This window comes from Anthonomus grandis, chromosome 9 (assembly GCF_022605725.1).
Source record: "Anthonomus grandis grandis chromosome 9, icAntGran1.3, whole genome shotgun sequence".
Lineage (NCBI taxonomy): Eukaryota > Metazoa > Arthropoda > Insecta > Coleoptera > Curculionidae > Anthonomus > Anthonomus grandis.
Window position 1 is genome coordinate 21,603,521 of NC_065554.1, and position 13,712 is coordinate 21,617,232.

The window sequence follows — 13,712 nt, forward strand, 5'->3', positions numbered from 1 at the left end:
CAAAACATATTTAATTGAAACTATTCAGTTCAATATGCATTTTACTAAGATTACTAATAATGCATTTAAAGTATTGGGTTTTGTTATCAGAAACCACCAGAATTTAAAAAACTCTATCATCTTAAGACTTTATATTGCATTAATAAGTCTAAATCTGGATTCCTTGAGGGTAATGTAACTTAACAATGCTCAAGTAACTTAATAGTCTTATGTATCTCAAAAGATCAACTTATTTATTTTTTTTTCTCTTAGTCTTTAGAAAATAATTAATTCTACAAATTGTAGTTGAAATAGAGTATTAGTTTTATAAATGACTCCTTCCTGTATCTATTTGAACTTATTATTTTACATGAACTTAATTCTTTAACTTATTCTAAATCTATGAGTCTTTTTTGAATTCCTTCTTTAGCAATGGTTATTGGTATTTATAGACCAACAGCTTTGGAGCTACTACATACAGTTCACCCCTTCTCTGTTGACATCAATGCAAAAGAATTTCATTAACAAGGTTATTGGTTTCCTGTATAGTTCTGATGCAAAGAATTTTGCTGCAAGTTTCGTCCTTCTGAATCCAACGAGACTATCCGCAAGGTCGTAGCTTTTACGATAGCCGAGATATGGCATTTTTGATGCCCATTTTTGGCCTCAAAAACGAGGTCAAAAAGTGATAATTTCCGAATTTTCAAAGTGCTCTCATTCCCTTATTTCTGATCGAATCCTGTTATATCCCGGTATTTTCGTGATCTACTTGATGAGAACAATCCGCTGATATAGTTAGTTCGAATTCGAAAAAAAAAAATTTCTGAGAAAAATCCAAACGGGGGGGTATACTTGAAAAATGAAAAAACCCAAACTTTGAAGGCCGATATCTCGGCTTCTATGGGAGCTATCGGGAAAATTCTAACGGTTTTGTCTTAGTTTCGTCGTTCTGAATCCAACGAGACTATCCGCAAGGTCGTAGCTTTTACGATAGCCGAGATATGGCATTTTTGATGCCCATTTTTGGCCTCAAAAACGAGGTCAAAAAGTGACAATTTACGAATTTTCAAAGTGCTCTCATTCCCTTATTTCTGATCGAATCCTGTTATAACCCGGTATTTTCGTGATCTACTTGATGAAAACAATCCGCTAGTATAGTTCGAATTCGAAAAAAAAAATTTCTGGAAAAAATCCAAACGGGGGGGGGGGTATACCCGAAAAATGAAAAAACCCAAACTTTGAAGGCCGATATCTCGGCTTCTATGGGAGCTATCGGAAAAATTCTAACGGTTTCGTCTTAGTTTCATCGTTCTGAATCCAACGAGTCTATCCGCAAGCTCGTAGCTTTTACGATAGCCGAGATATGGCATTTTTGATGCCCATTTTTGGCCTCAAAAACGAGGTCAAAAGTGACAATTTCCGAATTTTCAAAGGGCTCTCATTCCCTTATTTCTGATCGAATCCTGTTATAACCCGGTATTTTCGTGATCTACTTGATTAGAACAATCCGCTGGTATAGTTAGTTCGAATTCGAAAAAAAAAATATTTTCTGGAAAAAATCCAAACAGGGGGGTATAGGCGAAAAATGAAAAAACCCAAACTTTGGAGACCGATATCTCGGCTTCTATGGGAGCTATCGGAAAAATTTTAACGGTTTTGTCTTAGTTTCGTCGTTCTGAATCCAACGAGACTATCCGCAAGCTCGTAGCTTTTACGATAGCCGAGATATGGCATTTTTGCTGCCCATTTTTGGCCTCAAAAACGAGGTCAAAAAGTGACAATTTCCGAATTTTCAAAGTGCTCTCATTCCCTTATTTCTGATCGAATCCTGTTATAACCCGGTATTTTCGTGATCTACTTAATGAGAACAATCCGCTGATATAGTTAGTTCGAATTCGAAAAAAAAATTTCTGGAAAAAATCCAAACGGTGGGGTATACCCAAAAAATGAAAAAACCCAAACTTTGAAGGCCGATATCTCGGCTTTTATGGAAGCTATCGGGAAAATTCTAACGGTTTTGTCTTAGTTTCGTCGTTCTGAATCCAACGAGACTATCCGCAAGCTCGTAGCTTTTACGATAGCCGAGATATGGCATTTTTGCTGCCCATTTTTGGCCTCAAAAACGAGGTCAAAAAGTGACAATTTCCGAATTTTCAAAGTGCTCTCATTCCCTTATTTCTGATCGAATCCTGTTATATCCCGGTATTTTCGTGATCTACTTGATGAGAACAATCCGCTAGTATAGTAGTTCGAATTCGAAAAAAAAAATTTCTGAAAAAAATACAAACGTACCCGAAAAATGAAATGAATTAAAACCATTTTACAAACAACAAATTTTCCTCTCCTTAGGGATTTTCTAGTTAATCATTTATTGATTTAAAGTCAATATTTGAGTGTTTTTTCGTGCTTACTGCAGATTCCAGGTGCTTTCTGACCCGGAAAGCCGGTACCTGTTTTGGGTCCTTTGTCCAGGGTTATGGATGAAGAAGATCAAGGAAAAGCCACAGATGAGGAACAGCTTCTGGATGATTCAGTCTTTGTCAAAAGTTTGGTATCTTTTTTCCTACTTTCTTGATAAAATACAATAATAATAATGTATATTTATTTAGCATAAAACCTACAAAGAAAATAATAAAAATTTATAATGTAATTGCATACCCACTAAAACCCATTCCTCTGGTTAAGTTTTCAGGGTTAAAGCACACTGGTTACGTGATTAGTCAATGTTTTAAGGGGTTTAGGCACATTGTGTACATGCTTAGTCAAATTTTCAAGGGAAAGGTGCACTGGCTAAGTACTTTATCAATTTTTCAGGGGTATACGGTATCAATGTTTATGAAAAATTGTACATAGAAATACAGTTGAGCATAATAGAGTCATATTTATAATGCTTAATAATACTTCTTCAAGGCTTACAATATATGCTCTTCCTAATTATCTTATGCTAATAAAAATACCAATCCTCCATTTTAAATTACGCTGAGGATTTTTAAAAACATAAAAGTAGCATGAAGATCAAATTGAGTTGTCACAAGATGAACATTCAGTGGAAAAAATCTACCCTTCCTAAATATGATCCTCAATATGTAATTTTGCATTACAACTAGTGCGTGAAGAGCATCATCCTCTGATGCACCCCAAACAAGAATACTATATTGATTCAATCAATGTTTTGTAGATCATAAGTTGTTTAGTATTTAGAAATGAAATTTATGAATTAATTAGGCATCTAAGCCTTTTACTGAGAGCCACAGCTTGCACTTAAGGTTCTTGTCAATTTGTACTCCTAGTAGGTTACTGTATGGTTGTTATAACTAATGAGGAACTTAGTCAGGTCCAGTAACCCGATAACCTTTACAAAACAACCGTTGATTTTCTTAATTAAAACCTTATTTTAAATTCATATTGCTTTATGAGATTATTGTTTTTTAAATATGTCCTATTCTTACTAAAAATATTATTACGTTTTTTTTAAGTATTTAGTTAGTTTACCTGTAGTTTTCTCACCAATCCTGTCATCCTTGTTATAAAATATTATTATTTTAACTTTGCATGTAATTACCAAGTAGTTATAATTATTCATTCTTTAGTGTCTGACAGAGTAAATAAATAAAAAAAAAAATCAAAATAAAATTAAGGGAAATCTTCAATTTCTTGATAGATGTAGGAAACCTTTGTGTTCAAATGTATTGGGTATAAGTTAAGTGATTTGCTGCTTCCTGTTTTGCCAATGTTTCATTTTATAAATTATATTTAAGGTTGTTAAGATTATGAAACTTACTTACCTGCTGGCATCCTAACTTCATTCAGCAGAAAAATATCAAAATATTTAATAAAATCTTTATTTGTACCCATTTAGCAACAAACAATAAAACAATAAGGTTTCAACAATCAAATAGCTCTCTAATCTCTTCCTTAAGGCATCAACGAGATCTCAACTTTCACAAACCGACCATCATCTTATGATCGACTTGTCGTTCAATATCTTAAGATGTACCACATCGTTTTTACTCACTTCTTCAGTTACTAAAAGAGGTCGTATTATTGGAGAGAACACTTTGGGACTAATCTTTTTATCCTTGTTTCCTAAAGAACAAAATGCATCTCTATTAATGTAGCAATCAAAATTCGCCTTAATATACGAACCAGTAAAATAGCTTATAATCAGCCCAACAACAATAGCAACAATAGTACCAACAGGAGTATAATACATATACGAGAGCCTGTAAAGGGCAAAGGCCGGCTCAGGTGGTTTCTGATGTGGATCGGCCGATAAAGTGATCCTTAGATACTCCGCCACCCAATCAGCACTGCATCCTTCTACCGAAATTGGCTTCTGAGGAAACCTTATTACGCCCTGAGCTATTTGAGCCTGAGACCCCACCGAAATCCAAGTGATTAAAGCCCCACTAAGTAGACCTCCTGTTAAAGCACCCTGAAATAAATCTCTATGAAATAAAAATTGAAAATTTGAGGAGGTGAATACTTCAGGTGTGGCTCCAGGAAAAAACATCCCCAAACAAAAGACCCCGAGCAAAGGTCCCGCCGTGATGGCTCCGATACTCCCGGCAGCTTGAATAAGGGTTCCCAATTTTTCTACTACAAACACTAAAGCGACACAGACAAACCCAATGATCACCACGATGATTTTCATTAATAGACTGGCCTGGGATTCGGTCAATGGTTCTCTGAGATGAGGTTTTATAAGATCTTCAAAAATTACCCCCGTCATTGAGTTTAAACCTGTGGACATGGAGCTGAAAAAGGGGCCACAATAATTTTTATAGTAATAAAGTGAGTTTTCACCTTAGGGCTGCGCTGAACACCCCACTGACGAACATTCCAGGCAGACCAGGAATGTTTCCCACAGTGTCCATAATGAAATATGGGAGCAACTGATCGGACTTATGAATCCAACCTCTTGTGACCGGATCGCATTTGTGATAGTAGGCGTAGATTACAAGACCCATGTAACAACACATCGATACTAAAATCCAAAGTCCCACCACTAGAATCCATATTGTTCTAAAATGAATTTGGATTATTGGTTTCATGTGGTTTTAAAGCGTATTCTTACATTCTGGCTGATCGTAGTGTGGGCATGGCCAAGCATCTTTGAACCATTGCCTGGTTAATGGAACAGGAAGCCAACCAGTAAAATAAGTTACCAATAGTTACGGTCCAGAACGAGTGGCGAACCGTTGGATTTATATCCATACTGAAATATACTATTAAAAAGTGGTATTTAATAATTAGTTAACGTACTTAAAGAACTCGATTCTTTCGCCATCAATGTTCCTTTGCCACACCTCACTTATTCCACCCACTTTTATCGTACCGATCACCACAGTGATCACGAGGGCAGTGAACATTATCAGGGTTTGGATCGTGTCGGTCCACACGACCGCTTTTAGTCCTCCCTATAAAATTCACTGTCATGATCATTGTCAAAATGCTTGGTAGGTATAAGAAACATTATTAGAACAAAATCGTCTGAATGAGAATCAGTTTCCAAATGATTCCGATAGAAATTTGCTTGAGTGTGAAATGGAAGGACCATCCTTCCATTTCACACAGATCCTAATTTAAATTTGCTTAATTGTTACCAACAAGAAATTGAAGCACCATTCTCGCAGTTCATCAGATCTTCCCTACCTCCTTCAGTGAATGAGACAATGTTGATCAGATTAATAATTTATAGCAATGACGACGTAGATCGGGAAGAAAATAGTCATTTTGTTCCTGAGGAAACCATTGACATGGATTCCTTAGAAGTGAAGTATGAGTTTCCAAATGATCCTGAATGGAATGTGTTTAAATGTGAGAGAAACAAGAAATTGAGATAGCATCTTTTATTTTTCTTTATAATGAAAATAATGACACCCTGTTAATCATGTTAATGATTGCTCGCCGTATAAAAGTTTCTGTTATGATGATTGTCATCATATTTGCTTTATAAGAAAACTGTTGGAAAAAAATCGTCATTTTGTTCCTGAGGAAACTATTAATGACAATCGTTTGGAACTAACGACTTTCCAAGTGATTTCAATAGAAAATTGCCTAATTGTGAAATGGAAGTACCAGCCTTACAGATCTTTTGTCGCTCTGTCAATGGAAAGGAGGAGAACATGGTAATCATGTTAATAATTGCTACTTGATTCTGGAAAAAAATGATCATCTTGTATCGGAGAATCGTTTGGAAGTAAAGTATCAGTTTTCAAATGATCAGTAAATATAAACACCATCCTTGCAGATCTTCAAATATTCACTACCTCCTCAGGATAAACACTGTTGATCACATTAATAAAATATATACATCGGGAAGAAAACAGACATTTTGTTCTTGACGTGGTTTCCTTGGAAGTGAAGTACGAGTTTCCAAATGACCTTGATTGAAATTTGTTGAATTGTGATCAACAAGAAATTAAAGCACCATTCTCGCAGTTCATCAGATCTTCCCTACCTCCTTCAGTGAATGAGACAATGTTGATCAGATTAATAATTTATAGCAATGACGACGTAGATCGGGAAGAAAATAGTCATTTTGTTCCTGAGGAAACCATTGACATGGATTCCTTAGAAGTGAAATATGAGTTTCTAAATGATCCTGAATGGAATGTGTTTAAATGTGAGAGAAACAAGAAATTGAGATGGCCTCTTTTATTATTCTTTATAATGAAAATAATGACACCCTGTTAATCATGTTAATGATTGCTTGCCATATAAAAGTCAAAAAAACGTACAAAACATGGTAATCAGGTTAATAATTGCTACCTGATTCTGCAAGAAAATGATCATCTTGTATCTGAGAATCGTTTGAAAGTAAAGTATCAGTTTTCAAATGATCAGGAAATATAAGCACCATCCTTGCAGATCCTCAAATATTCACTACTACCTCCTCAGGACGAATACTGTTGATCACATTAATAAAAGATACCAATAAAAGATATAGATCGGGAAGAAAACAGACATTTTGTTCTTGACGTGGTTTCCTTGGAAGTGACGTACGAGTTTCCAAATGGCCCCGATTAAAATTTGTTGAATTGTGATCAACAAGAAATTGAAGCACCATTCTCGCAGTTCATCAGATCTTCCCTACCTCCTTCAGTAAATGAGACAATGTTGATCAGATTAATAATTTATAGCAATGACGACGTAGATCGGGAAGAAAATAGTCATTTTGTTCCTAAGGAAACCATTGACATGGATTCCTTAGAAGTGAAGTATGAGTTTCCAAATGATCCTGAATGGAATGTGTTTAAATGTGAGAGAAACAAGAAATTGAGATGGCATCTTTTATTACTCTTTATAATGAAAATAATGACACCCTGTTAATCATGTTAATGATTGCTTGCCGCATAAAAGTCTCTGTCATGATGATTGTCATCATATTTACTTTATAAGAAAATTGTTGGAATAAAATCGTCATCTTGTTCCTGAGGAAACTATTAATGACAATCGTTTGGAACTAACGACTTTCCAAGTGATTCCAATAGAAAATTGCCTAATTGTGAAATGGAAGGACCAGCCTTACAGATCTTTTGTCGCTCTGTCAATGGAAAGGAGGAGAACATGGTAATCATGTTAAGAATTGCTATCTGATTCTGGAAGAAAATGATCATCTTGTACCTGAGAATCGTTTGGAAGTAAGTAAAGTATCAGTTTCCTAATGATCAGCACCATCCTCGCAGATCTTCAAATAGTCACTGCCTCCTCAGGATAAACACTGTTGATCACATTAATAAAAGATATAGATCGGGAAGAAAACAGACATTTTGTTCTTGACGTGGTTTCCTTGGAAGTGAAGTACGAGTTTCCAAAAAACCTTGATTGAAATTTGTTTAATTGTGATCAACAAGAAATTAAGATTTCAGATATTTTATTACTCATTAAAATGAAAATAATGAGATCCTGTTGATCTTGTTATTGATTGCTTGCCAATCACCCTATAAAACTCTCTGTCATAATGATTGTCAAAATTTCTGGTTAATAAGAAAAATATTAAAAAAAAAATAAAAAAACATGGAAACTTTAAGAGAAGTAGATGTAGAAGAAAGTAGCCATCTCATTTCTGAGGAAACCCTTACAGATGATCCTCTGGAAGTGCAGTATGAGTTTCCAAATGATCCTGATAGAAATTTACTTAATTGCGCTCAGCAAGAAATTGAAACACCAGCCTCGCAGATCTTTTATTACTCTTTCACTGAAGAGGACGAGTTACTGTTGATTATGTTAATGATTGCCCTAATGGTAATACCCGCCGTGATATTAATGCAATAATATAAATTTTTCGCTTTAAGGTGTCTGTCATGTTTCCTCTACTAATGATAATATCTCCGGTGCTGTTATATGACAGCCCCACGTTAACTCTCCTGGTGGTGCTAATGGCTTTGATGCCTGCAATTTTATTGTCTTCGTCCGACTTTAGAGGTCTACTTGGTGAACTACTGGATAATTTCTTGAATAGAGGCTAAAAGACACTTACCAGGGTGGTGTAGAAGATGCATACGACGCACACCACTGGGGTCACTAAGTGCAAGTTTATTCCGGTTACTGGAAGGAATAATTATTATGTCACTTATTTATTTATTATTAATTTTTTGAAATAAAGTTATGTCATACAGGGTGTTTTAAATTTGTGGCGAAAGGTATGTGATCTCCGTAAGATGTACTGTGGAACTACGTACCACTTTCCACAAACGCATATGTTACATGTAGGGTTATGGAATACCCGGGACATTTACAAGACTTTTTCGGTTATTAAGTGTATTAAAAAAATTAAAATGATTTAAGATGGTTTTTTTAGACAAAGACGGACTGATGTTAATATTAATGTGTAAGACACAGAAGGTCCTATGTGAAATGCTTTTAGCGCTTTTTTAAGGAAAATTTAACGTTATTAAGTTACAGTTTCTTATAAGGTTTCTAAGGTACATGGTCTCATTTAATGGAAACTTGATAATGGCCACTCAAAGTTAGTTAATAAATCTATCATTTCAAAATAGTCAATTAATTTAAACTTCTCACACGAATTTCTAACACCCTATATATTTACATTAATATCCGGGTCTTACCTTGACTAAACGCGAGTGCTGGCACATAAATTACAATTGGTATATATAGTAGCATCTTCGTTAAGAACAACGTGGTACCCAATAGTCTCACAGTGTTGTTAAACCTCAGGTTTAAGTACTAGAAAATAAAAAACTATTTAAATTAAGGAGTCACCCGTTAACAGATAATTTTAAATTAAAAATACGCTTCCATCCTTTAATAATAATAATGGATATTAGTTAGTAAAAAAAAATGGTTGCAGACGTTTGCTAATGATATGCCTGAAACTGTTCAAAGTAACCATCCTTCAGTCTGTTCAGTTAACATAGGAAAACTAATGCTAATTTGTAATTGAATTGAATAACATACGAACTTTGGTAACTATTTCACTTCTCTGGAATTTATTTATTAACTGGGCATGTAAAAAAAAACAAAACGCATTGTAATTGTGAAAAAATAATGCTTTAACAGTACCTAAATAAATATAGTGTTTTACACAGAAGGTTTTAGTGCTAATAGATATTTTTGGACGTGTTCTTTAAATGTTTTGGTTTGAAATTTCATCGTTTCTCACATAAAATCAGGCATTATCTATGGAAACGCCAATGGCGGCCATGTATGTTTTAACTATTTGAGAATCTGGGGTTCATATTTTCCGTATAAAAGTCGCATAAAAACGACTTGGATGCGAATAAAAATGTTAACAAGGTATTCTTAAGTTTTTAGGCTTTCGAATTTTGCATATATAACATGCGATTTCTTTTGTTTAATGGTCTAAAAAAACGATTAAAATTTGATATTTACCAAACGTTATGCGTTGATGTTGACGATTGCGCTTTTTCGCTCCGTCATGGCTACCAACGTCAAAAACAAAACTCTTTTTAAAACTAACCCAATGCTATAATTATGTTTATAATATTAGTACCATGGGCGTTTGCACGCAATATAATTTAATAGAGGATGTTTATTTATACTTACTTCGTAAGTAGATGTGAGTTGAAGATCGTAGAAAACTGGAAGGACCGCGTAAGCCATAAGTAACGCTACGAGAATTTCCGAAGATAAAGTCATCCAGAACTGCGTGCCGTACGTATACATTTCAGCCGGAAGACCTAATACGCTTATTCCTGAAATATAGCTGAAAAAATAATTATTAATTTATTACTAAAAAAAATTTAGAAGTTTCATTTAAATTTAATACTTTTATTTTCTTCGTGTTAGGAATAATTAAGCGCCTATTAATGCTGTACTTTGGTAGACTAAAGGCCAATGTCCATTTCAGCTGTTTTGAGAAAAACAGAGTTAATGAGATGGATTGACTTTATATTTTTATAAATTGTGACCTTTTTTTCCTACTTTACTTATTTTTGGGATTTTAAATATTAAGAAGGGATTCTTTTTGAAAATGTATTGCTAGTCTTCTAAATTGCAAAAAAAATGGACATTGGCCTCAAGAATCGAAAAGCAGTACGGACATTGGCCCCTAAGCGTGGACATTAGCCAAGGCGGTATTAAAGAGCTAATGGACATCGGCCTTTTTGCTACAATAAAACAATCCCAATTACGAAATTCATCTTAATTTATACACGAAATTCGTATTTTTTAGCATTAGAAAATTAATTTTCTGTCGCCATAAATCTTTACTGCTTATGATACCTACACTAAAATAACAGAGAAAGTTAGTTATTTTCTTCATGCTCAGGGTCTTGTATATTTTCAACATTTAAGTCGGAAGATCTTTATAAGTTCTCATAAAATGGTTTGTTATAATCGCTAATGTAAGGCAGCAAATCTAACAAATCTTTGATTTTAAGATCTGCCAATGGTAACGGTTTTTGATTTATAGGTTTAGGCACACCAATATCCAGAATCGCAGGCTGGTTTCGTACAGAACCTCTTCTCAGGTCAACAACCTTAAACTCTTTACTATCGTTAAAGCTCGTTTTGTAAAAAATCTGAAACTGGTGTTCAACGGAGAACTTCATCCATTTAATCCGCATCCACGGAACAACTTCACCAATCTCATTTTTTTTTTATGAACCAATTTTTCCGTCAAAAGGCTGTTAAAATTTAGGAAGTCTTTTTGTAACATTTCCTTAACTTGTAGGGGTGGATTTCGGCGCACAGTTCTTATAAAATTAGTCCAGTCATGGGGGACTTCTATTTCAGCAGTCGATTTTTTCTTGCATATTTCGATTACTGCATGAATTGTGTCGGTCTCCATATGAGTATGACCAGGCTCCATAAATTTGTGGTTGATTTCTTGAAAATTATGTCCTAGATCTTGACATTCTTTCAAGACATAGCTCATCATAGTACACATAAAAATATTTCTGTTTTGCCCCGAACATGAATCACTATATAAAGATTTAAAACTTCCGTTTCCTTTGGTAATGACAAGATGTATTTTCGGACGCATAAAGCAATTTCTTGACCTCCAGGAGCAGTAATTGTCTCATCCCATAAAAAGCAAATTCCCAAATTGCCGGCAGTTGAAGTCTGATAAACAGTTAAATTATAAGTCCAGAGTTGTCTTTTATAAAAAGAAACGCCATTACGCAAATATGGTGTAGGTAAGCACTTTTGTAGGTCGAATGATGCAACAACAAATTTGATGTCTTTCTTGCTGTTTTCTTTATCTAGTGACTTAAGTTTGTAAGCCATTTCAGAGAGGTTTAAGTGAGCATTTCTTTGTTCCAAAACTTCAATTTTAGTTTTTTCTTTTTCTTCTATAAGATTTTTACCATCAAATGTCTTTAAGTTTACATTTAAACTGTCACATTTAGAGCAAGTGTCGTTCGCAGGGGCATGAAATGAAAAGTTGAATTCTTCATTAAAAATCTGTCTGTAAAGTGACTCTTTTTCGGGGTTTATGTTTTGTTCCTCGCAATACTGAATGTAAAGTCGATACATTTGGGCAATTGAAAGATCGGGACTTAAATATTTTTTTGATGTCCTCTCTCTAGAGTAATGACTGCTGTCTGTAGGGAAACTATTAATATGTGATTTAATAAAATCTCTTTTTTCCTCGGTAACTTTATAATGATTTTGATTTTTTCTCCGACCGTCTGAAGAGCAAATATTTGAATCATTTAATCTTTTTTTTCGACAATTACTCTCACTTTTTTAAGGGTCAAATCAAAAGTATTTAGGTACATTTTCTGACAAACCTCCAAATTCTTGTGATCTTCATTTGTGCGAAAGTACTTTCTTGAAAAGTTTCTTCGACTAGGTTTAATTTGCTTATCAGCTGATTTTCTTTGTCGTTCTCTAAATTTTGCACATTCCTTAACAGTTTCCGCTATAAACTGATCTTGACCATGCCTTGATAAATTGTAGAAATCTCTAAATAGATTCTGCCTTTGGACATCTTCAATTTTCTGCCAACATTTTAGTTTACATTCGCAAGGCTCCTTTAGCTCTTTTGCTCTTTGTAGGATTCCTTTTTTTGTCTTATATTCTTTTCCTTTTTCTTTGCGATCCCTTCTTTCATTTTCCATCCAACTTTTTTCATTCTTTACACGTTTTTTAGTTTTTTCTTAGTCATCTCTGCAAAATTTCCAGGGTTCTTTTGCTCATTTCGATAATTTAACGTTATTCAAACACAGAACACAGTTTACTAATAATATAATAAATTACACTAAAAATTTGAGTTTATAAAAACTAGGTACGCATTAAAATCTTAAGGCCAATCTCCTAAATGAAATAATACAAAGGGCCAATGTCCATATTATGGACTTTGGCCATTTAATTTATTCTTCTAATATATTGAAAAGGCGTAAGTCCAGAGATTGGCCTTTTTTCTATTAACTAAAATTGGACATAGGTCTTGTGTATTTTGTTTATTTCGCTAAAACACAAGTATTTTGGACTTTGGCCTTTTCAGTAATGTTAAGTCATTAATAAACTAACGTTCTATGCCTATAACTCAAATATGGGAAATTTGGACATTGGCCCTTTTTCTACCAAGGTACAGTATGATTGACGAGTGTCGCCAACCGGATATGATAAGCTGTTCACAGAATCTTGAGTTTTTTCCGGATTTTGATCATTCTATTGGTTATAAAGAAACTGTCCACAGAATGTGCAAATTAATCAGATACTTACAAACTCAGGGGTTTATAAGTATATGGAAAAAAGGTCCTTCTAATGGATGAAAATTGGCAATTTTCATCCATTAGAATAAATATTTATAAAGAAACATAGTTATAAAGAAACTGTCCACAGAATGTGCAAATTAATCAGATACTTACAAACTCAGGGGTTTATAAGTATATGGAAAAAAGGTCCTTCTAATGGATGAAAATTGGCAATTTTCATCCATTAGAAAGGAGGAGATTTTCATTAAATTGGATATAATTTGTACTAATTATTGTAAGCTATTGTCGTCAAAAAATGTTCAAGATAACGTACATTTTGTACATTTTTTGACGGTTGTCGCCGCTCTAAAAATAACGGTTCACAGAATTTCATTCTAATATGACGCAACTAAGTACTCATTGCCGCAATTTTTGTCGCTATTATTCTGATTATAAACACTTCACTCAATTTTGTTTATTCCTTATTTACATTTTACTTAGAGCTTAGAGCTTATGATAGTATCATAGGAAGAGGTTCACTCGTAACATTTTTGACATTCTACTAGATGTGAAGATTTAAGTGGGTCAGTTGTGCCCTGT

At 34.1% G+C, this 13,712-nt stretch overlaps 2 protein-coding genes across 3 annotated transcripts in view; one reads left to right on the forward strand and one right to left on the reverse strand.

Annotated features, from left to right (window-relative positions):
• Window positions 1–3,805: 3,805 nt before the first annotated feature.
• Window positions 3,806–13,712, reverse strand: part of LOC126740200 (sodium-coupled monocarboxylate transporter 1-like) — a 29,931-nt gene continuing 20,024 nt past the window's right edge. For both annotated transcript variants that reach the window (XM_050446135.1, XM_050446134.1), the window contains exons 3-11: window positions 10,012–10,171; window positions 9,054–9,171; window positions 8,465–8,532; window positions 5,245–5,399; window positions 5,057–5,197; window positions 4,786–5,004; window positions 4,466–4,736; window positions 4,126–4,414; window positions 3,806–4,065 (exon numbers count right to left, since the gene is read on the reverse strand). In XM_050446135.1, coding sequence (XP_050302092.1) covers window positions 3,935–4,065; window positions 4,126–4,414; window positions 4,466–4,736; window positions 4,786–5,004; window positions 5,057–5,197; window positions 5,245–5,399; window positions 8,465–8,532; window positions 9,054–9,171; window positions 10,012–10,171 — 1,552 coding nt within the window. In that variant the 3' untranslated portion in view covers window positions 3,806–3,934. The remainder of the gene's footprint in view (window positions 4,066–4,125; window positions 4,415–4,465; window positions 4,737–4,785; window positions 5,005–5,056; window positions 5,198–5,244; window positions 5,400–8,464; window positions 8,533–9,053; window positions 9,172–10,011; window positions 10,172–13,712) is intronic.
• On the forward strand, window positions 7,843–8,561 carry LOC126740204 (uncharacterized). Its single transcript, XM_050446139.1, has 2 exons — window positions 7,843–8,229; window positions 8,280–8,561. The coding sequence occupies exons 1-2, from the start codon at window positions 8,002–8,004 to the stop codon at window positions 8,451–8,453; spliced, it is 402 nt and encodes a 133-aa protein (XP_050302096.1). The 5' UTR covers window positions 7,843–8,001; the 3' UTR covers window positions 8,454–8,561.

Bases quoted from the DNA above. Each gene is read 5' to 3' on its own strand.
- LOC126740204 (XM_050446139.1), top strand. From the start codon at position 8,002: ATGGAAACTTTAAGAGAAGTAGATGTAGAAGAAAGTAGCCATCTCATT. The intron at 8,230-8,279 runs GTAATACCCGCC...TTTCGCTTTAAG, and splicing joins TGTTAATGATTGCCCTAATG to GTGTCTGTCATGTTTCCTCT.